Here is a 23147-nt window from a genome sequence, read left to right on the forward strand (position 1 = left end):
CATTCATTACAGCGAACCTGCAACGTCTCTAGACCTTTGAAGAAAAAATGTTTCTTCTTGTTCTGCAAACCAGACCTCCACAGCTTTTATTACCTCCTCGTTGGAAGAAAATTTACGACCTTTTAAACATTTTTTCAGTTGAGGAAAGAGATGATAGTCGGATGGAGCCAAATATGGTGAATAAGGGTGTTCTAGTAATTCAAACCCTAAATCACGAATTTTTTGCATGACAACATGAGATTTGTGTGCTGGGGCGTTGTCCTGCAAAAACAAAACACCTTTGGATAGCTTTCCGCGTCTTTTCCCTTTAATTTTTTCCCGTAGAGTGGTCAGTAATGTCGAATAGTAATCTCCGGTTATTGTTCTACCCTTATCAAAAAAATCAATCCATGGGAATCCCAAAAAACTGAAGCAAAAACTTTTCCAGCAGATTTTTGGACACGAAACTTCTTAGGTCTTGGAGAACCAGAGTGTCACCATTCCATCGATTGTTGCTTTGTTTCCGGATCGTAGAAATGTACCCAAGTCTCATCCATAATAACAATTCGGTTTAAGAAGTCTTCATCGTTTTCAAATCGAGCACAGATCGAACTCGATGCTTCTACCCTTGCATGCTTTTGGTCAACATTCAAACATTTGGGGATACATTTTGCAGCAAATTTTCTCATGTCCAAATTGACGTGAACTATATGATGAACGCGTTCGTATGAAATATTCAGTGGGTCAGATATCCGTTTTAGCCCAATTCGACGGTCTGATAAAATCATGTCATGAACTACATCGATATTTTCGGGGACTGACACAGAAACCTTCCCGATCGGTCATCATCTTCAATGGAAAATTGATCTCTTTTGAAGCTTGCAGTCCAATTTTTCACAGTCGCATACGAAGGACATTGATAGCCAAAGGTATTAAGCATATCTTCGTCAATCTGCTTACCTCTTAACCCTTTTAAATACAGATGATGGCTCGATACTCCAATTTTTCGATTTCCACACTTCCGGTGGACTTCTTTCTTTTAATTTATTGCTTAACTCTGGTTTACTTTTTCGACCTCTAACTTCACACTGAAACTTCTAATGAGTTATTGATCGTTGTTATAGTAACGCAATATTTTTTTTTATGTACGGAACTGGTCTAGATATCAATACATACTTGTACTTATTGTGCTTGGTGCAAACGAGCATAAATCGGTAACTATCACTTGTAGCAGAATCGCTACAATTTGATTTCTTCAAATCCGCTATCATTCAATACACATCATCTGGCATTGTTACGGTTCATCATCCCACGCAATTAAAATTCACAAAAGTGAAAGCCGCCATGTGTATAATAGATCTTCGCATAACCATATTATGCGGTTTGGGTATAAATAAAGCAATCCTGATGTGACATAACCTAAAAATGTTAACGTCGGATCTGTCTTGTTGAAAATTAATTAACTGACAGTCCTAGGCTTGTTGTGTCCGCTATGTTGTGGCAGGTTCACTTTCTTCGCTATGTTATAGTAGAAAGTGAAAGGGAAATAATTCTGACAAAATGGGCGTGTACGAAATTCATCGTTGTGATTAACCTTCAATCGAAATTTCGGGCTTTTTCGTTGTTATAATCACTTATTGATGAATGAATAACATTCTTGTGTCATCATTTACCATGATAACGAAAAAAAATTTAATAAATATATTTTTAATCTTTAATATTGAAAAAGAAACAGTCAAATAGTCAGAAAATAAAACAAATCCTTTGTCTCATAAATTGTTCTCCAGTTGTGGCTCGAATAGTGCTAAAATCTTCAGTCCATTATTTTAGAGCAAAGTGCTCATTTTTGGAAATATTAGGGAATTTTTTTCTGGCGGCCAGGCACTACCTGCACATGAAAAATAACGCAAAAGCTTCTGAGCTTGTTAAAAAAAATTTTATTAAAAAGTAATTTCCAAAACTCAATTACATACTTGAGAACAAAAAAGAATTGAATAATACCTAATTGTGTATAATACACTAGTGGAATTTGATCCCTACTGAGCACCCTGTATAATTCAAGTACTTCTACCCCTATTGAAGACGAATAGCCATTGTTGAAAGAACCAAGGAGTAGAATCTGCAGACTTCGGTACTTGCATTCTAGTGCAAAAAATTATAGTTGGGGAGCCGAAGAGGGAAATTCGGGATTTATTCGAGCGTGTCAGATTAATATAAGGGGAGATACCTGAAACCTTGTAGACTACCTCCACAGAAAAGTAGATTTGTACTTATATAGGGGGAATTGTGTAGGACAGCCTGTCAGAATAATAAAAAAAAAAATCGATCATTGTACATATTCGAGCGTGTCAGATAAAGCTATGTGTGGTTAATTACATGTTGAAAAGTATATATTCTCTTAATCTGACAATTTAAGCGTGTCGAAAATGTGTGGGAGGGCGCCAAAGTTGCAAAAAAAAAAAGTCACGTGTACATTCTCGAGCGCGGTGGCGTTTTTTCGTATTTTGAAGCTAATGATTCAAGAATAACGGAAAAAATTTAATCTGACAGTTTTAGCAAGCCGAAATAATAAAAATTGGCCATAAAGGTCACAAAAATCAGTTTTTTTGAATTATCTCATTCCATGGGCTTCAAATCTCTTTCGCATTCTTCATAAAAGTTGTAGAGCACAACATTTTCTACAAATTTTGTCCTAAGCAATTTTTTCTACGCTCAAACGTTTTTGAGATAAATGGCGATTAATGCGAGGTGTTTAGCGATACATGCTGAAGCGAAAATTCGCTCGTTGGAAAATATGTAGTACATTCTAAGGTTCAGTCAGAGACAACACTAGAATTTTTGTGACTAATTTCGAAATTGTCATCATAGAAATACCTTGTCATTTTGACAATTGGATGAATATATATTAGACTGGGATTCTACATTGACCTTGCCCTTTCGCATGTGTGGCTGAGCTCCTCACCCTTATCGCCCTCTAACTTGAGAACGGTTAAGACTATGTAAAATTGCTTCAGACAAAAGTTGTGTAGAATTTTATTATCAACAACTTTCATAATTAATACAAAAACGATTAGAGGTACAGGCAGGGAAATATTCGAAAAAAAAAGCATTTTTATCATCTTCAAAGTGTCAGATTAAGAAACCCCCCCTGATTAGTGTCAGATTAATGGGCCAACACGTCAACAACACCGAGATTAACCATCTGTATGAAAATCTGACAGGCTCGAGTATGTACAATTAACGATTTTTTTTACATTTTCAAAGGACCGCTGTGACCTTGCGCCACGTCCAAATTGTCAGTCGCTTGAAAAGTAGCTTCCTTTGGGTCCAATTAACATAACCTCCAAAAATCTGACACGCTGGAAAAAAAAATTTCTTTTACCAATTTCAACTCTCCCGTACGGCCAGACCCACCGCGCAAATCTGATAAGCATGAATTCATTATCAGAGACACGTAGGGCATATACAGTATCTTAATCTGACACGCTCGAGTATGTACCCCTGACGATTATTTTTTACATCTTTGAGACCCTGCAGACGCTTTCCCCACCGCTGAAAGTGCATACATCATAGAACCTTTTTTTCTTTCTACCATCAAATCTTTAAAATCCACAAGGTCTCCACGACGCTCGAGTAAATCCCGATTTAGCATAGTCGGCTCCTCAACTATAAGGGAGATGTTGTTACATTTCATTCATAAAACTGGTCAAATCCAACGAGGCAGCTTTGAAGAGCCAAAACTGCACCGTTAACGGTATCAAGTGCAGCTCGTCCAAATATCAGGTTCCTATCACTACCGCCTTTAGATACGTCCGCTTTCTCAATGCGTTTTCGCGATTTTAGAAAGTGTGATTCAGGATCCAAAGATCATAGTTCGATTGAGTTTCGATAATCGCAAATTACTTCGCCAAATTGTTCTGCTCGTAAGTTTTCCCAAGGATCCGAGTGAAACCTTATAGCTCGTTTCCTGGGTCCGAGGAAGTTCTAGTATAGTATGGTGTAACTTACACTCGAACTCCGAGACGGGTCCGTATTGCTTTACGTAAGAACAAGCTGATAACAACAAGGTCCCAAGTCACTTCTTCATTTTGGCCCGAAGGGGGAACAATGGAGTATTTCGTTGCGAAAAATTCATTCGCTTAAGCTCAATATTTTCGAGATAGTAGTACGGATAAGATGCCAATCATTTGCGAAATGAATCTGTAGTTAACAGATCATAATGAAGCTTCTATTGTTTCAATACCTAGATTTTCCATTGTTACTTGACCTACAGTCAGTTGGAAGAACATTCTATTCCTCGAGAAGAAGCATAGAAACATGGTTCAACTGTTTTTCCTGAAAAAACGTTGATTACGATTGAGTTGCAACAATTGAAATGAAATCGACAGCTGTTCAGAGATCTGAACAGATGATTAAAACACCAAATCAAGCACAGACAAATAATTTCAATTTCTAACCTGTTAATAAATTATGCTGCACCTTACGTAACCTAAGCAAGCCGCTGTCCTGGACTTATCTAAGAATAATTTCTAGTCATAACACCATTGCCCCACTTTATGAAAAAATAACAAATCCCCTATAGCTAACAAAACTTCACAATAGATAAGATTCGGTAAATTTCTGTGTATTCAACCCTCAGAAGAATGATCATTTTTTCAACACAACCAACACTTGTAAATGCAATGAACATACAGTAGAATCCGCTTATAATGACATTGAGGGGAAATAAAAAACACGTCATAATAACCGGAAGTCACAAAAAGCAAAATTGATGATATTTTTTATGGATTCAATTTGAGAGAAGAAAAACGACAAATTATATGTTTCCTTTATTGAAAAAATTTAAAATTATCAGCTTCTTTCACAAAAACAACTAAATATGAAGAACTTTTTCGTTAAAAAAAAAATCAGATATATCTCGTATCGTATCAAACCTCGTCGCATGAAAAGGGGTGGGGTGGCTTGAGAAAACGATCGAGATGTCACTATAAGCGGAGAAATTTTCTACAAATAATGTTGTTGTATCTGAAATCATGTCATTGTAAGCGACATGTCGTTATAAGCGAAGTCATTAAATCCGAATCCTGTTGAAAGGAGTTTTGAATGAAACCAAACTTAACAGTGCAATTGCGTCATCATAAGCGATTGGTCAATATAGCCGGCGTCATAATAATCGGATTCTACTGTAGTTAACTTTAATAAATAACATACATAATATGTAACATATAGTACTAGACTAATTAAAAAGTCCCTCACAAAATTCATACCTTCAGTATTGAGTAACCATTTTGCAGAAAAATGCTCCAACAGGCTGATTTTTATTTCAACTTAAGCATGTATTCGTGTTTTCTACAAAACACTCAATACTGAAGATATCAATCTTATGAGTTATAATACTTTTTACTTTGGGTATATTTATATAATAGGAAATAAATAAAAATGAAATTATACAGTTTTTCTGAACTGTGCAAATTTCGTCTGAACCTACAAAATAATTTATTTGTTCCAATATATAGATTTTTTTGAAGTCATTGGCAAGGAGACCGCAATGATTTAAACTAACCAGCTAAGATATCAACAAGCTTTATTTCTTACCGCTAGTTTAATTAAGTTATAGGTATCTGATCTCATTAAATCATTATCCATTTTGACCTTTCATTCAAGCCACTTGTAATCTAATTATTATAGAGTGTTAGTGTTGTGTTTCCTTATTATTTGTCCGAAAATTGGAAAACAAACCCTAATGATCAGATGCAGTAAGACTTGATTTTGCCCTCGCTTCGTTCTTTCATCCTATATGGGACTCTCTCATTTTGGCAAAGAGTATTCGATTTTGTTGTAGACATTGAGAATTTTTCATCTAAATATAATGCAAGATATGCCAGTATACAAGCTTGCTTAGACTGCATATCTTTGCATCCTTGTTTCATTGGAATTTTCACACTAGATGTATAAGATTTTTGATGATGAATAAATTGAATTGAATTGAAAATTAATTCCTGAAGGATGAATAACAATAAGGACTTCCTGATCCTCAAAACAAATACATCCCATATGATGAGAACAATATATTATTATAATGACTCTCTAGCAGCTTTTCTTCTTCTTACAAAACCTATAAATATATAAAGAATATATTTAAAAAAAACTGTTAGCAATAGAAGACAATAATTTGTGTCAAACTCCAAACTGCAGTTCACCTTCAACTTCGCTCATCATGATGACAATAAATGAATCATATATATGTATGTCTCATTCAGAAAATCAATGAATTATTCAGATAATATCCGCCATATAAATTTATCTGTATCTTCTGATGGTTAACCCTGTGGGGTATGCACTTCGAATTACTCCTATTTCGGTCACTCAATTTAAATCTTTATTTTAGCGATAACAATAAAAACACTTACAGCTCTTCTCGCTGGCGTTGAGATAAAACCATTTTCATGATAAATTTTTCCGGGGCTCCTTTGTCAATGAATAATACTTTAATTTATGAACATTCCCTGAAAATAAAATAGAAATAGAAAAATGGCACTGAAAAATGAAACTGAAAGAAGTGCTAATGCTATTCACTAGCTACACCTTCATAAGGGCTGCCAGATTCATGTCTCTGCAAATCTTGGATAAAGCAGAAAAAAGGCCAGGTAACAAAATAGCAAGGACCTGACCTCATTCAAAGTGATGAGATGGAAAAGTTTAAATTTTAGAAATGTTTCGAGTGCTTTCGATCCAAGATTGGCATTGAATGGGATTTGAATTTCTCATATTTTGTACCCATTTCTTAAATTAAAATTTCTGCTTGATATCAAAAACATGGTTAATGTAGTCAAGGTTAAAATGTTTGAATAATCGGTTCGACACCCACAATATTCATAGAAACAGGTGCTACTTCATGCTTTAAAAGAAGGAATGAATGGCAATGCTATTATGTTTAGAAACCAGAAATATTGAATGCAAATTCTCAACCATCATGTTTCGCATGTTACAATTGCTCCTTACATACTTTGAATTTCGTTTTGTGTATTATTCATACACTCAATAATAATGAGGAAAACGTTGAATTTAAAGCACAAGACTATATTGAACGTCTGAGCAGAACAGTCAAGGAAAGCATGCCAAGATTTTTGTTTGCGAATATGCAAATAGTATCAGTGAGAGTGAATGGCTGGTAACAGAAATTTGAGGAAAGATGTATGCTTAATTTGTTGAGAATGTAATGCACATTTTCTAGGAATTTCCATCCCAAAAATCAATATTGGATACCCTTCAGCCATGTTGGTGAAATTGTCATCCGTAACAATATGTAAAAAACAGAAATGATGGGGTTGCAATTATTGTAAATAGCAAATAACAACTCACAAGTAACTAGTTATACAGTAAATTGTATCCAATCACTAAAAGACACAATATTACCACGTAATAAACCTATAGATTCACACAACACAGTTAAACCTTCTTGAGGACCGAACTCGAACTGTTATCGAATTATGTTGAGATTGCGCGACAGTTCGATGAAATAAAACGAGTCGAGAATGTGTTTTGACAGATGAAACATGAGTCGATGGATTCTCTTGACATTTGTCATGGTTGCCAATACACTTTTATGATATGAATATGTGAACAAAAAACATGAATTTATGCGAAGTAGATTCAACAAAGAATAACAAAATCCTTTGATAAAACAAATAAACAACATTATTCATACGTTTATTTCAATATCTCATGTACTAAGGTGAATTAAAAAATTAGGTCACCTTCTATGGTACAAGTAGTAAAAGAAAATGACAAATTCTTGATTAAAGAATTAAGAATTAATAGTCTTCCCATTTTTTTTTTTTTACAATTGGATAGATTCTTTTATGAATATTGCTCACTATTTTTCTTATGATATCATTATAAGTACCGTAAAAAATTTTATTTACATAGATACATTATTACATTTTACAAACACTAACAGTTGTATGTAAATGTATTTCAAATTCATTCAACGGGTTCTGCCTCATTTGTAATCATAGGCATTTCAGCAATGTCCGCATCACAATCTAAAGGTACTTCATTACAAGCTTCTTCTTTAACACCAACAGTTGAATTATTTCCATCATCTTTTACTTGTTTTTCTTCATCTTCATCAGCAGATTTAGATTGACTTTCTTTAGGATCCTCATTCGTGTTTTTTTTATCTTCATGTTCACCTTCTGTTAATTCTTCATCTTCTTCACTTTCTGAACCTGAAGATTTTTTTTCCAGTCTAGGCTTTTTATTTTTACATTTCGCCTTCCTCTTTAATCTCTTTGCTCTCTTCTTAGCTGTTTTTGCTTCTGCCATCAATCTGTGCTCCTCAAGTTTCTTATGATACTCCTCATCGAGTCTTTCCTGAAAAGTACCAGAAAATATATGAAAATCAAATCACATTTGTTTGCATTAACCTCTTACCCTCTCTGCCTTCTCTTGCATATATTTTTGTCTAGCATACTCTTTCCTTCTTAAATGTCGATAAACATGAAATTCACCAGACCCAGCTCCTGCACTTGAACCCATAACATTTCTCACAAAATCAGGGACTGCTGGTACACCCCTAGGTTTAGGCCTTTCTGGTATTATTACTGGTTTATCCTGCAATTATTTATTATTTATAAGTAAGGTGATGAGATACATCATTTTGAACATACAAAGTGAAAAAAGAAAACAACTCACAGGATTCTTCATTAATTTTTCAAGTTTCATTCTTTGTAGATCAGCTGAATTCTTGATAACAATGTGCTTTCTCTTTTCCTTTGCATTTTCTTCATCGCTATTTATCTCGTTTTTCATTGTAAATTAAAAATTTTTCGGATTAATCGGGTTGGTTGCTTTGTTGTTTATAAATATAAATCACAGAACGTTTAATCTAAAACTCTTTGGTTTAATGGATTGATCAAAGAGTAATCTTTGGACATAGAACGTGATATTTTCCCACAGAGTAAAATGTAAATGAACAGAATTATATCTTGTTTTTCAAGGATCATGTTGAACATAAAATTTTTCAAATTTACAGATTTATTGTAACGAATATCGAAAAATAAATAGAGAATCACATTACATTGATTCGTTTTTCATCATGCATTACTTTCCTCATCAAAAGTGACAGAAATAGGCGTGATGCGTGATTGCTTTCTCCTTCGATTAGCTTTCAGTTTCTCGCATTTTAATCAAAAGGGAAATGTCAAATAGATTTGATTTCGATAAAAATGCTTCAATTTCCTTCTTGATATCTGTAAATATGTAAGTTTAGTATTGTTTCATTACGCAATAAATGTTTCACTTCAAGTGTTCAAAAGAGGACATCAACGATATCAATTTTGCTTAGAATCGTAATTAGTAATTATCTTTCACACCTACTTATGAATTATGACATTTAATTTCAAATGAAATATTTACCATCAATTGTTCAATAGGTAAGTAAAATTAGCAACTAATCAGTTTGTATCGATTGATTCGAAACAAAAATCTACTGTAACGAGTTCGATAGAAATAGAACTCAGATTCGTGTTTCAAAATCATTGATTTCTGAAACCATTAAATTTCTATTGCCATTCATTTAATTTTCGAATTTCAAATCATTCACCTATTACACACATTGGGGTCACTAAATTTCTGTCTTTTTAATTACCTTTCAATGTATCCATAACTTTTAATTCTTATTTTTGAAGGCAATGGTTGTTGTTAGTGATAATTGGGTGAAATATGTAGCAACATTTCCTACTACTGGAATGAATGAAATGGAGATGATCATACCAAACAATGAGACAAAAATGGCAGCAAAGGCAGTTCTCATTTGCAGGCAAAATTCGCATCCCTTTCAGGATCGAACACTAACTTTAGATGAACACGTTAAAGTAGGACGGTCAGTGGCTAGAGCCAGGGCAAAGCCCAATAATGCTATTTTTGATTGTAAAGTCTTATCAAGGAACCATGCTGTACTATGGTATGAAAATGGAAAGTTTTTTTTACAGGTAATGGATTCACAATTATTTCAAGTTCATTTATCTTATTCAATTCAATGTGAATATTGGGGGATTGAATCAAACCTACATTTCAGGATACTAAAAGTAGCAATGGAACATTTGTTAACAATAACAAACTCACTCCTGAAACTGAACATCATGAAGTAAGCTCAGGTGATATTGTACAGTTTGGTGTGGACGTTGTTGAGAACAATAGAAAAGTTACCCATGGTTGTATAATAGCCACCCTTAAGTTATATTTGCCAGATGGAAAAGAAGCCAAAGCAAGCCCCAGTATAGGTGAGAACAACAGGCATGGTGAGTAAAGTTAAATAATTTATTAACCTTTTCATTTCATTTACTTTTTCATCATAAAATTATTATATGACACATTAAAAATTCAGTTTTTCCAATGAAAACAAGTGTGTAAAAATTTTGTATATTTGCATAAATTCCTACAATGAATTTGGATCCAGGAAGTCCCTTGAAATGTGAAGTGAACACACAAATTAGATCTTTCTCATGGATAAAAAGAATGAACTTTCTACCTGTAGAATATCATTATTTTGAACTTCACAATACAATAAGATTCCCACATAAATGTTTCAACATTAATTGGTTCTTATTAATTCAGACAGTATCTATATCATTCTATGATCCACTTGCGTCATTTTTAAATTGTCAGTTATGTTTTCTGTTGTAGGAATGGTACCTTTAGATGAACTGTACAAACTAAATCAGATCATCCAAGACGCTAGTGATAGGGAAGAATGTCTGCAAAAAAAATTGGCCAAATTACAGTCAATGTTACAAACTGCCAAATCTGCCACAAGTAGCTGTTGGGCAGCTTATGTTGGCGAAGAGAGGTTGTTGTCTAGGATTGCAACTTTAGAAACACAGCTATCACAGGCCAACAAGAATTGGACTGAAGACAGATGCAAACAAGAACTTAACAAAATTCAAGTAAGTTCCAATAAAATTCACTTATATACAACTAATTGGTGTTTTAATGAAATCGAGAGTTTAATTCAATTATTCTATTAATGCAGGATGACAATGTTGCATATCAAGTTGCTGCCATCGAAGCACTGGAAAAACTGCACAATGAAAAGTTGGATGCAGTTGCTTATGTCTCGGAAATGGAAATCAAAGAAAACATCCTGCAACAAGAAACTAATCTTGCCAAAATACAAGTGGAGGATCTTCACAAAGAAATTGATGTAAGTGTGGATAATTTAGTTTCAATGTGGAAGTTTCAAAAATTATTCTTTTAGGATTTGTTGAAGAAATTCATGGAGGAGCAGAAGAAAACAGAAGAGATGCGTAAAGATTATGAGATGCAAATAAAGGACTTGCAAAAACAACTTTATGATAAGCACGAAGAACTGACTGCCTTAGAGATAAAATTAGATAATAACGATAAAACTAACAGTAACAATATTCTAGAAGAATTAGAGGTAAATTGTGATGAGGAAAGCAATATATTTTCATTTCACAAGCTTAGTTTCATTTCATGTGCAGATGTCGACTTCTTTTGATGCCAATGATATATTACTTTGATTTTCAGTTATTTTCACATATATTTTTTTTAGAAGAACAACTACATTTGTTTAGAAGACGATGTGAAAATAAAGGAAGAGAAGCTCGCCAATGAAGAACAGGAACATAATCACAACTCCAATAGCAATGAACAAAACAACATCAACCTTACTGTAAGTATCAAAAGGTATAAAAGAAAAAAAATTTTTCTTTGACAACAATATCTTTCACAGGTGGGACCAGTCACAGATGATGAGAGTGACGAATATAGTAATCATTCTGAAACTGAAAGCAATGGGACGATTTACTTAGAAGATAGCGACAACATACCTTTTTCCAAGTCGGAAGAAATCCAAATTGAATTGTCAGGTGCTAACGCTGAACAGTTGGAAAAAGGCGTCAAATTCGATTTGCCCGAGGACGATGACAATGTAAGTTGTGAAGAATTTTGCACCAAAAATTTCATTTCAGGTTATGATATAGGAAATGCTCTTGTCGGACAAAAATCGCAATGCTGCCACATATTATTTGAAAGCGGTAATTTGTGAGTCTATCATCATCGAAAAACTCGACATTTCTTTAGTAGATATATTTATTTCAGAAGATCGACTCTTTGTCAGGGTATTAAATGTACCATGTTTATTTCAGAATTTATTTATTTTCACAAAAGTTAATTGTTTGCTGAATTGTCTTCACAATGATGAAATAATATAATGTGTGATCGGCAATCACAATATTCTGATTGCTCAGTAAAAATATTTAGCGTTGGGCATATTCCCTCAGGTTATAAGTTTTTTCAGAAAAACTCGGATGAAGCTGATGTACCTGAAAAACAAAATGAAGAGAATTCTGGGGAAGAGAGGGAAAATAAACTGGTGGATAATATTGATTCGAAGACTCTGAAATACCATTTCCAATCGACTCAGAACGAATTGAAAAAGAGGATTGATATATTGGAGCAACTCTGCAAATCGCATCAAGAGAAATTGGAGGAAGTGACTGCATTGTATGAGGAGAAGAAAAATCTTCTCTCAAAATTCGAGGTGGATAATAAAGAATTGAAAGATGAACTTTGTATCTGTCGGGAAAATTTGGAAAAGTGTCATAGAGAAAACTACGATCTGAAAAATGAGGTCAATATTTTGTTGGCTACAAAGGAGATTGGTGCTGGTGACTCTGTTGTTGAACCAGTCACAGAAAAAGACAATGTTACGCAATCTGTGACTGAAAAACTAGTTAGCTATGAAGAACTTGTAGCGGTAGAGGAGGAGTTGGTTCTCCTCAAAGAACGTTTTTCTCAAGCTAACGCAGAGAAAGTAAAACTATTGCAAGATATCGAGGGACTCAGAAAAGATTACAATTCTGTTAAGAATCATTCACATAATATGACTTTCCTTTATGTTGCCCCATTGGTGCTCATTGTGCTTTATCTCTTGATGAGCAATATGTTTTCCTGATTCACAGCCATACTTTTTATGTTCTTCTATTTTTCACTCGAGTTTCTCATTAAAATTATAAAAAATACATGATCTAAGCTGTGCTATATTTTTTATATTTAAGTGGTGTTCAGTGTGGAATATCCATTCGATGAACTTTTTTATTTATTTGCAACACTGGAGATATTCAATTTCAAATCAAGAAAGTAGTTGCCTTGATCTGAAATTGCAAAATAAACAGAAACAAACGAGAAGGTTATCGCAAATTAGTAAAATATCTTTTTTGTTTCTTGTTTTCTCTGCGCAAAGTCTTTAACCTTTTTGCCGACATGAATGAAGTTGTTTTGCCATAAACGTTCACTTGATTAATTTTTCGTTCAATTTAGTTTTAATATTCGAACCTAAAAATCAAATAGGTAACGGTGCTTTCAAAATATTCCTATTTCCACAGAACACCAAAATTTTTGCAATATTATTTATATTTTGTGTAATCTTTGTATCGAACAAATATTTTATGCTCATCATCTCATTGCCACTTCAAGAGTAATGGTTGCTCTTTCAAATGTAAAAAATGTTCATACACTATAAATAAGCATTTTTGTTTCAAGGCAAGTTTGAATATGAACGGCGAAGATTGAATATTTTTAATTCTGTCCATGTATCTTTTGATGTTTTTTAGTTGTGATAATTTTATAGCATGTTGGATGTTTACGTTATCTAATTTAAAATAATTTATCTGCTTAATTTATAAAGACGTAGCTATAAATTATCCAAAATTGTTTTCTAATCTATTGTTACTGTCTCTGAATGGTTTCCTACTGGTAAAAGCTACTTACTCGGTGCCCGAATAGAAGGAATGTGAGAAGCATGATTCAGCACTTGATCAAGCATGTTATCATTTGACAACTTTTTTTCAAAGAAAAATATCTGGAATAAAATGTCCTTTCTCAGGTTATCCGTTTTGCAAACTTGTAAAGTATTGGAAATAGTAAAAAATAGACTGAAATATAATGTTTTCTACTCGATTCCCAATTTAATTACTTTTTTAATACTCCGCCTCTAAAATTTTCACATCCTTAGGTATATGTGTGAGAGGATAGGATTAAATTTGAAGATGACCTTGTGATTGAATTGTACAAATTAATGAATATTGTTATCTGCTCCTATGTCTGAAACTCAGATTAACTAAAGTTTCGAGTTTCCAGAATGGCAGAATATAGTGAAAAGTTGTATTATTTATGTATTTATGATTTCTCTCATTTTCTTGTAGTGATATGCATAATATATTTTTTTTTTGTTCATTATGAATGTGTATATACTCAATATCATAATTATTAAATAGATATAGAAAACAAATAGCGTTTCATTATGAACTAATTATTTCTCCTGACAACGCTTTATTCTGTTTCTCCATATGGAAAAAGTATTCTTTCACAACTGATGAAACGGTAGTTGCTTTCTTAGTAACAGAGTGAAAAATTGAATAATTTCCGTTACTAGACGATTGTAAGGGAATCTCTGAGGAAAGCTCTTAAATTCGTTTTTAGTACTTTTAAGTTGAATTTATAGCATTATCCTATTCAAAATTAGGTTGCACAAATAACTATTTCACAATCGTGGATAAAGTAGTGTTGTACTCGTATATTATGGCTGTTATTTATTTGGACTCCATCCAAGTTAATAATAGGCTCATAATATACTTGTTGAATAATATCATCGAGAATTGAATACTCAAAGATAATATACACTTCAATGAGTCAGTAAAAATTTGTTTAATTACAAGGCTGGTTGAAAGATGCAAGTCAGTTGAATTATTCAATAAATTTATTCAAGGTCTCGGCTCATTTTCCAAATAACCTTACAAAATAAATGCAAATCGGAGTGCAGTAAATATACAACATACTCAGAAAAAGATTCATGAAACTATAGAATATATTTATAAATCAGCATCTTCTCAACAAATATATCACTAATATTACAGGAATAATTATAATAAACAATACGATCAATTAACATATATAATGAGTAAATATAACAAATTATCAGCAGCTTATTGTTCCTTTTTATTATTAGTTGCGTTGTTGTAGGAAGGAGGATTTTCCTGTCAATAGAAAATTTTATTCAACTTTTTAATATTGTTCTTTGTTAAAAAAGTTATACTCACATAATAGGCAGGTGGTGGTACATATGCCATCTGGGGCTGATTAGGATCATAGTAAGCCGATTGTGCTGCTTCTGCTGCTTTAGCGTCTAGAAAAGGGAATAATAAATATGTTTAAATTCAGCAATTATACTCTCCACCCAAGGAAAAAATTTCTGTTAGGAGAACATGAAATGTATGTATGGATTAATGGAAAAAAAATGATAAAAGCATCGATGGGAAGTCAGGAACTTTTGTGTGCTTGTTCAAATTCGTAACCAGAGCGATTAACCATCTATATACTGAACTTGCCCAACTCTCCTAAGGCTTCGAAAAAATCTACAAAAATAGCTCTCGAGTTCCTGGGAACGAGCTCACAAAAAAAGGAATGGATACGACAATGATGATCTACAGGTGAGAAACTTTATATAAGATAATTTTGGACTAATCGATCACTCTAGAAAAAAAATCATCTGTCAATTGTCAGATAAATTTTCTTGACTGCATACTATATCTATGAACAACCAAAGGCACTCCTTAAAAAAAAGATCGATATCCACAAATTAATCTAGAATCATTTTATATTCAGATTCTCACCAGCAGAGCTGAACCCAGGCTGCTGCATGCCACCAGAAGCGCCAGGTGCCAACCCAGCCGCGCCTGGCGGTCCATAACCCGGTTGGGCGAAACCGAAACCTTGAGGTTGAGATGGATACCCGAATCCTTGAGCTCCTTGAGTGGGCGGGGCCTGTCCAGGCACGTTTATACCTGGATATGGTGGTGGGGCGTCAGTCATGAAGACGGCACCGTTCGGTGGTTGCTGTGGAAATACGTTGGTCGGCGGGGTCCAGCCATAGTATCCTTGAGGGGGTAGAGCGTAGGCGGGAGGCGGGGCTGCGTACCACTGAGTTTGGGGCGGTACATAAGGAGGAGGGGCATCCCTCTGGGCGTTTCTCGTAGCTGTAAAATGTAGGTTATGTGGGTTTTTATATTGAAATTATTTACAGAGGAAAATAATCTTTCAATAATAACATATGATAAAATAGAGAATTCTAATTGGACAACAGTAAAACTCCAAAATCGAATTTAGGATTATTTATGGAAACCCTTTTCCATTAGTCATCCAGCATGTTAAAGATTCGCTTCAAAATTCAGAAATACACCCTTAAAAACTTAGAAAATATTTGAATATGTAAAAGCTTGTGACATATTACTCTACCAAAGTCTAGTAATTTTTATTAATTTGGCAAAAGTGAAACCAATCAAGAAGATATAAGGTCCTGTCGTTTGCATAAAAAGTCTAGCACTTTTCTAAACTCGATTTGATTTACACACCAGTGCAGAGGAAGTGTAGTTTATCCACACTTAGTCAAAAGGAAATATAGATAAACTACACCTCCTCTACACTGGTGTAAATTCAATCAGCAAACGAATATTAAATTCGAGCGTAGAAAAGTGCTACACTTTTTATGCAAATGAAAGGACCTATAGAATTCTATATCCACAAATTACAGAAAATTGTTTCTGAATACAGACAAAATGCAATGACTATATTAAAAAAATTCGAAAAATTACATTTCGATATATTTGAGTTATAAGGTAAGGATTTGAATGAAATATATTTTGAAATTTAGCAAAATAGCCCATTATTACAGTAATCTTTCAACTGTCATAATCAGTGTAACATCTTTTTGATGACGAATTAATGATCATGGGAACAAACTACAAATGCAAACTTTGATTCAAACTGAACAAAAAAATTAATGATCACTGAACTGAATAATTTTTTTCAAATAATAATTCAGAAAAAGCTACTGGGGAGCTCCTAAAGGAAGATGGCAATTGAAAGGAAGAATAAGGAATGAAAAATGAATTTTTTTTGTTATCATCTCTCAAGTTGTCATAAGTTTACATGAAGTGGAGACTAATGTGTACTGAGATTTCAGTTCCGTTTAATTCTCTAAATTTATTAATAGAAATAATATTTGTGTCAATTTCCAAAATTTTTATAAAGGGTCTTCATAATTTACAATACCTAGGTTGTGTTCACAAACTTACTCCGAGAGTAGAGTATGAGTATGGCCATGTTCAGAGAGCATACTCTGAGGAACTAAAAGTACTTTTGTGAATGCTTCGAGTAATCAGAGCTTACTTCAGAGTAAGTTTGTGAAAGCAACCCTAGTAGGCTTTAATTTCAAAACTCTTTCTGTTCCTGCAACACCAAAATCTGATTCTGATGTTTACCTTGAAAGCATGAAAGAAAGAAGTAATATATCACTGAGCAAACAATAGAACAAACATTCAAAACAGCTGACCTGTTAAAATTCACAATGACAAAGAACTTACTCAACCTTGCTTTGAAGTTTTTAATAGGATACAATAAATTGAACTGTGAATTATTCTGAATTGATCAATGATCAAAAAAATGGTTTTGAATAAAATTTCAAAATCAATATGTAATATTGTGTAATTCCTGTTAATCAATAAACTCACCTAATTGAGCTGCTTTTAACATAGCTTCACCAAAATCAATTGCTCCACCAGTTTTGAAAGTTAACTTGAACTTAGCTTCTCCAACCCAATTTCCATTTGGTTGGGCTCGCACTTTTCCTTTGATGTAATTAGCTCCAAATATTGGCTGCTCAATACCAACCTATTAAAATTTCAACTTAAGAAATGTATACAACTGGGGTACAATTTCATACTTCACTCAATGTGATAAACGGAAAGCTGAAGGATTGCATAGGATCTTCTCCTGTCTTATTATTGAATATCATTCGATGAGTCGTTAAATAAATACGTCCCTGCTTCGAACCCTTGAAGGCGGGTTCATTCTGGCCAGACCACTCAATTGTAACATTTTCACAAAACAGCAATATACTGAAATTAATTGCAATACTTGTTATAGTTGGTGTGAAAATAAATAATGGGATAATACTCACCATTCACCAGCATGTATCAACACTCCACCATTCATATGTGCTGTGTTTAACGACATTTTTTAGATTAATGTGTATCAGATTCTAGAAATTGTCATAAAGGTAACTTCAAGGAAAATTCTAGACGCTTTCCTTCCTTTTTGTGGTAATTAATTGTGATTGTGTGGTTTGACAGCAGTTGACAACGATAACAAAAACTAGAAATAATAACGTCACTCTCATATGATTCCATTCTTCTTCTTCCACAAATTAAAAACACACTAGGTTTTAACAAAGAGGTTTTTATCAGATTGTTGATTAATACCTACCTAGTATAATAAACTGTCCATATGCTCCAAAGAATGGTCAAGGTTCTCAAATTTAATGAATGATATCGTTGGCTTATGAATAGAAGATTTCTATTTTTTCGACATTGTCCTCCATTGTTTACTAGATAACATTCGTGACATTTAATCGAAATCCAAATAAGTTTTTTGTTCCATCCATAGACAATCTGTTTTTTACTTTTTTCTAAAGAAGTATGAATCATGGCTAAATTATTTTTTTTTGGACTATTATTATATTTTTCGATATTCATTTATGTATATTGTGATGATACTCAGCAATGTACTATAAGAGATCCAAAAAACCCTTGTGTATGTTATTTTGAGGACAAAAGAAAAATAGATATCTCTAACTTATTTCCTAAAAAGAAAGATGCACCTGACCTCAGGTTTTTGGAGGCTCAAAAAGACGATTATCGTTTTTTCTTCCACGGATGTACTTCGGCTCAATTTAAGCCCTCTGATTATAATATCGAATCTAACAAAACTTTAACAGGTTCTGTATGTATATCAATTATTAGATGTTTAGAAGTTACTTCTGCAGTTTTCAGCTGATAGTATATAATACAAAAAGGGTTGGAAATAAAACTATACCCAGTCTTGAAGTTCTAGGAAATCCAACCGATATCAAATATCATGTTTTACCAGACGAAGCGGAGCCTAATGAATTAATTTTCCAGAATAAGGATAAGTATGTGTCCAGTAGACTAACGTTGGAATATGAACAATCAAGCTTGTCATTCTTTTTTCAGCATAACAGCTGCTTTTCGGTTAATATGTGAACATTATGATATACCTTATATACAAATAATAGATGATCCTAAGAGTCGTGTAAGTTTAAACAGGATTGTCAAATGAACTAGTATTCATTTCATTTCCTATTTCAGCAATTCACACTCAACTCTCCACATGCATGTGTAATTGAGAGTTCTGATGATTCAAGTACTGGTGCTACATTGTTGATGATCTTTCTCATCAGTTGTGTCATCTACTTTGTTGGTGGAGGTTGTTTATTACATTTTGTGAGAGGGGCCAGAGGAATTGAGATCATACCAAATATTGATTTCTGGAGAAAATTACCGGGTTTGATCAAAGTAAGTACAGCAATAATTGCCATTTAGCTCCATAAATCTCTTAATGTCTTTTAGGATGGTACACTATTCCTTTTTGGTGGTTGTAGTACGAACTATTTATCATCTTCAGAAGTATATGATCGAATTTAGAACTGAATAAGCAAAGTATGCTGTGACTGATCTTTCTCAAATGTACAAATAAAATTAAGAGCTGATAGATTTTTAAATGGGAATGTATGTTTTGTGACTTTCTTGAATGTTTATATTTCATATCAATGTGACTTTAATAAAACATCCCTATTACTTAGAACTTATTTGTGGAAATTATGATACCTATACCTTTATAGTTTTGAAGAAAATAAACAATTGAAATCATATTCATAAATTTTAATTTAGAGGTTACTAAGTTGGATTAATATTTCAAGAAAAACAAACACGCACTTGTCTCTCAAATAGCTAAGTCGTTGCAGGATTTTGCAATGATAGTCAAAAACTAACTCTAATTACCAAACAATACGAATTTCACAGTGTATGGATTCATCAAGCTTTCAATTAAACAGAAAATGGTATTTAAAATTTTTCAGAATCAATATAATTCTGACATCTATAAGGAAATGAGTTATGAAAGAATGTAATTATAATATGAAACAATCATCAAGGTTGAAGTCTAAATATAGCTCATTGAATTCATTCTGAATATTCTGTAATGGTATAAAAGATATCTTTCACCTTGTTTATTCATTAAAATTGAAATGCTATTGTTCAAAGGTTACTTTCATCAAAAGGTTTTGGATTCAGTTAGAAATAATAGTTTTGACGTGAATATCGATAAAGGTTAGGTTCTCTCTACCACAAGCAAATTTTAATTTCGCATGTTATTCATTGAGATATCTTGATTCTTGTTGTCAAATGGAGTGTACAAAAAGTTGCGAAATGTTTTTCTTAAATTCCACAACAATGTCCATTACGTAGCACCTTATCAATGCACAGCATTGAGAAAGTTGAGATAAGTAATTATATTTTCCATCAAAGATTAGGTATATTTCAATACAAGGGAACAGCTACAAGTTTCAGAAGGAAGGTCATTTAGTTAAACCAGTTTCAGTTTTCTTTGATACCTCGAGTGAAATTTTACATTATTGTAAAAAACCTTCAGATGCAAACAACTTAAATTCAAGCAATTTGATCATATTAATATCAAACATTACAATCTTTGATTAAAATGACTTGGAGAAAAGTAACGACCGTACTTAAAAGTGAGTACTAATTTACAATAACGGAAACTAAGTAATTCCGTTTTTCAAACGATTTACACTGACAGAATACATTACAGGTTGTCCTAAAAAATTCGTAAGGAATTTCAGTCTTCACAAATTACCTGAAGAACATTTGATGCTCCAAAAAACATGCAGAGATTTCGTAGAGGCAGAATTGAAACCTTTCGCAGCTCAATTAGATAAAGAACACAAATTTCCCAAAGAACAGGTAAAAACATGCAGAGTTGTCTCTGGGTAGAAATATACTTTCAGTAGGACAGAGCCGGCTCCAGCCCAACTTTCATCCACAGATTATCATATAATTTCAAAAATTATTGACATCAGAGACAACAACTCTCCGTTATCTGTGATTGACATTTAACACATAGACTGAACATTTGTGGATGATCAATGTCATACAAGAGGTTGCTTTTTGATTACGAAGGCTCTCTCTCTACCATCCGTACTGATGATGCACTGGAAATTTTCTGCTGATTTATAAAACAAGAAATCCGTTTAGTATTCAGGATAAGCCTGAAAAACGATTTAATCATAGACAAACTGGATTTAATATACCAGGGTTAACGGATAAATATGTGCCCTCAGTGCTTTCACTTTGTTCCTATTGGTTTTTTGGTTAGTTACCTTGCTTATAATCAAATAGAGACAGTTAGGTAATATACCATTGATCATTGATCACAGTGATCTGTGCGATAATTTATGAGTGTCACATAATAAATAATAACCATAACATAATAATATACCTCCATAGTTATTTTTCTAACAAGTGCCAAAAGTTTCACTTGTTAGAATTCTAACATAGCCTACTAGAAACGAAGCTCATTTCTTGTAGACTATGATTTCACCAATATAAATGTGCAAAAAAAATTATTACGACTTGCAGATCAAGAAAATGGGTGAACTCGGACTTCTGTCAATAAATGTATCAGAAGAATGGGGTGGTTCGGGACAAGATACTTTGGCCATGGCGGTTGCAGTTGAGGAAATAGCTAGGGGTTGTGGAGGCACAGGAACAATAACTTCTGTACACAATTGTTTATATGTAAATTTAATTGATAGATGTGGCACGAAGGAACAAAAGGAGCAATTTTTAAGGCCCTTCACAAAGGGAACTCTGGGATGTTTTGCGTTGAGTGAACCAGGTGATTGTGATACATAATATATACCAGGGCAAGGACAAAATGTTCATTAAAGTATTTATAAAAAAGTCTTTCGATGAACGGATTGCTTCTCATTGTAGCTATTCTTTTATTTGTTTCTGTCCAGCTTATTCCAAATATTTTTAAGATGCTGGTAGTGATGTAGGTGCAATGTCAACAACTGCTGTATTAGATGGTGATACTTATGTTCTTAATGGTACAAAATCTTGGGTAACTAGTGGAACAGAAGGTAAAGCAGCTGTCATATTCGCAACTGTCGACAAAAAACTGAAACACAGAGGTGAGCGGCTGTCGTTAACGTCGAAAATCCGATTCAATTTCTTTTTGTACAGGCATCACGGGTTTCCTGATCCCAATGCCAACACCTGGATTATCGCTTGGCAAGAAAGAAGATAAATTAGGGATCAGAGCTTCATCCACTTGTAATTTGATTTTAGAAGATGTTAGGGTTCCCATAACGAATATTTTGGGTAAGCCTGGAGATGGCTTCAAAATGGCTATGATGCAGTTAGATAAGGCAAGAGTTGGAATAGCTGCACAAGCTCTAGGAATTGCTCAGAGCGCTTTGGAAGTTGCAAAAGAATATTCGGGCCAAAGGAAAGCTTTCGGTCAACCAATTAGCAATCTACAAGCAGTTAAGGTCAGGAGACTGTACATTTTTGTCCAATTTTCAACTCTTCATCATAATATTTCTTTTTAATTCGATTTACTTTTTTTTCTAACTGCCGTTTGAAACTCAAAAACATAGAATATTTTTAACTGAAAATAATTTAATTTTGCTAACATTGCATTTGCAGTTGCGGTTAGGAGAAATGGCACTCAGGTTGGAAGCTGCTAGATTGTTAGTCTGGAGAGCTGCAGTGTTATGTGATGAACCTCAACGCTCAACAAAAGAATCTTCAATGGCTAAAGTTGCAGCGAGTGAAGCTGCTACCTTCGTATCCCACAGTGCTATCCAAATATTGGGTGGCATGGGTTATGTAACAGACATGCCTGCTGAAAGACACTACAGGGATGCACGTATAACTGAAATATATGCTGGTGTCAACGATGTACAGCGGCAGTTGATAGCAGATGCCATCTTGAAAGAAAATCACTAACATTATATAATTTCTGAATAAATTATGAAGCCTATTGAAAAGTTTATTTTCTTTCTTTTTCCACCTAATCTTTGCTGCACAATAGTATCAAAAACTGACACCAGATGGAGCAACGAGTCGCGGTACTGCGAAAACAAGGAGCCCGAGAAGGCAAACTGATCGACGAAGCGACGTTTTAAGAATATAGATCTATGG

At 33.6% G+C, this 23147-nt stretch overlaps 6 protein-coding genes across 9 annotated transcripts in view; 3 read left to right on the plus strand and 3 right to left on the minus strand.

Moving 5' to 3' along the window:
• LOC123316739 (lissencephaly-1 homolog) overlaps nucleotides 1-7507 on the minus strand; it is a 51250-nt gene extending 43743 nt beyond the window's left edge. The window contains exons 1-2 of the mRNA XM_044902956.1: nucleotides 7342-7507; nucleotides 6390-6485 (exon numbers count right to left, since the gene is read on the minus strand). Of these exons, the coding sequence (XP_044758891.1) occupies nucleotides 6390-6427 (38 nt within the window). The 5' untranslated portion in view covers nucleotides 6428-6485; nucleotides 7342-7507. The remainder of the gene's footprint in view (nucleotides 1-6389; nucleotides 6486-7341) is intronic.
• A 375-nt stretch (nucleotides 7508-7882) lies between these two features.
• On the minus strand, nucleotides 7883-8868 carry LOC123316980 (PRKR-interacting protein 1 homolog). The gene is made up of 3 exons (XM_044903310.1): nucleotides 8677-8868; nucleotides 8416-8595; nucleotides 7883-8355 (listed from the first exon to the last, which is right to left on the minus strand). The coding sequence occupies exons 1-3, from the start codon at nucleotides 8791-8793 to the stop codon at nucleotides 7963-7965; spliced, it is 690 nt and encodes a 229-aa protein (XP_044759245.1). The 5' UTR covers nucleotides 8794-8868; the 3' UTR covers nucleotides 7883-7962.
• Nucleotides 8869-9008: 140 nt separating this feature from the next.
• LOC123316968 (sarcolemmal membrane-associated protein) lies at nucleotides 9009-14296 on the plus strand. 3 transcript variants are annotated; one of them, XM_044903294.1, is made up of 9 exons: nucleotides 9009-9416; nucleotides 9672-9974; nucleotides 10061-10283; nucleotides 10669-10928; nucleotides 11015-11185; nucleotides 11240-11422; nucleotides 11561-11677; nucleotides 11738-11935; nucleotides 12305-14296. In XM_044903294.1, the coding sequence occupies exons 2-9, from the start codon at nucleotides 9675-9677 to the stop codon at nucleotides 12959-12961; spliced, it is 2109 nt and encodes a 702-aa protein (XP_044759229.1). In that variant the 5' UTR covers nucleotides 9009-9416; nucleotides 9672-9674; the 3' UTR covers nucleotides 12962-14296. The 3 variants fall into 3 exon arrangements, with proteins under 3 accessions (XP_044759229.1, XP_044759228.1, XP_044759227.1); XM_044903293.1 differs by having other exon boundaries at nucleotides 9011-9243; nucleotides 11558-11677; XM_044903292.1 differs by having other exon boundaries at nucleotides 9013-9416; nucleotides 11558-11677.
• Nucleotides 14297-14854: 558 nt separating this feature from the next.
• LOC123316588 (WW domain-binding protein 2) lies at nucleotides 14855-18230 on the minus strand. 2 transcript variants are annotated; one of them, XM_044902739.1, is made up of 6 exons: nucleotides 18023-18230; nucleotides 17786-17960; nucleotides 17574-17733; nucleotides 15849-16040; nucleotides 15105-15190; nucleotides 14855-15041 (listed from the first exon to the last, which is right to left on the minus strand). In XM_044902739.1, exons 1-6 carry the CDS (start codon nucleotides 18076-18078, stop codon nucleotides 14991-14993), a joined length of 720 nt encoding a protein of 239 aa, XP_044758674.1. In that variant the 5' UTR covers nucleotides 18079-18230; the 3' UTR covers nucleotides 14855-14990. The 2 variants fall into 2 exon arrangements, with proteins under 2 accessions (XP_044758674.1, XP_044758672.1); XM_044902737.1 differs by having other exon boundaries at nucleotides 15678-16040; nucleotides 18023-18227.
• Nucleotides 18231-18472: 242 nt separating this feature from the next.
• Nucleotides 18473-19725, plus strand: LOC123316589 (cation-dependent mannose-6-phosphate receptor-like). The gene is made up of 5 exons (XM_044902740.1): nucleotides 18473-18843; nucleotides 18894-19033; nucleotides 19095-19173; nucleotides 19230-19436; nucleotides 19491-19725. The coding sequence occupies exons 1-5, from the start codon at nucleotides 18547-18549 to the stop codon at nucleotides 19563-19565; spliced, it is 798 nt and encodes a 265-aa protein (XP_044758675.1). The 5' UTR covers nucleotides 18473-18546; the 3' UTR covers nucleotides 19566-19725.
• A 484-nt stretch (nucleotides 19726-20209) lies between these two features.
• LOC123316587 (short-chain specific acyl-CoA dehydrogenase, mitochondrial-like) lies at nucleotides 20210-22993 on the plus strand. The gene is made up of 6 exons (XM_044902736.1): nucleotides 20210-20671; nucleotides 20749-20900; nucleotides 21576-21834; nucleotides 21980-22132; nucleotides 22185-22492; nucleotides 22650-22993. Exons 1-6 carry the CDS (start codon nucleotides 20638-20640, stop codon nucleotides 22950-22952), a joined length of 1209 nt encoding a protein of 402 aa, XP_044758671.1. The 5' UTR covers nucleotides 20210-20637; the 3' UTR covers nucleotides 22953-22993.
• Nucleotides 22994-23147: the final 154 nt, after the last annotated feature.

This window comes from Coccinella septempunctata, chromosome 7, assembly GCF_907165205.1.
Source record: "Coccinella septempunctata chromosome 7, icCocSept1.1, whole genome shotgun sequence".
NCBI lineage: Eukaryota > Metazoa > Arthropoda > Insecta > Coleoptera > Coccinellidae > Coccinella > Coccinella septempunctata.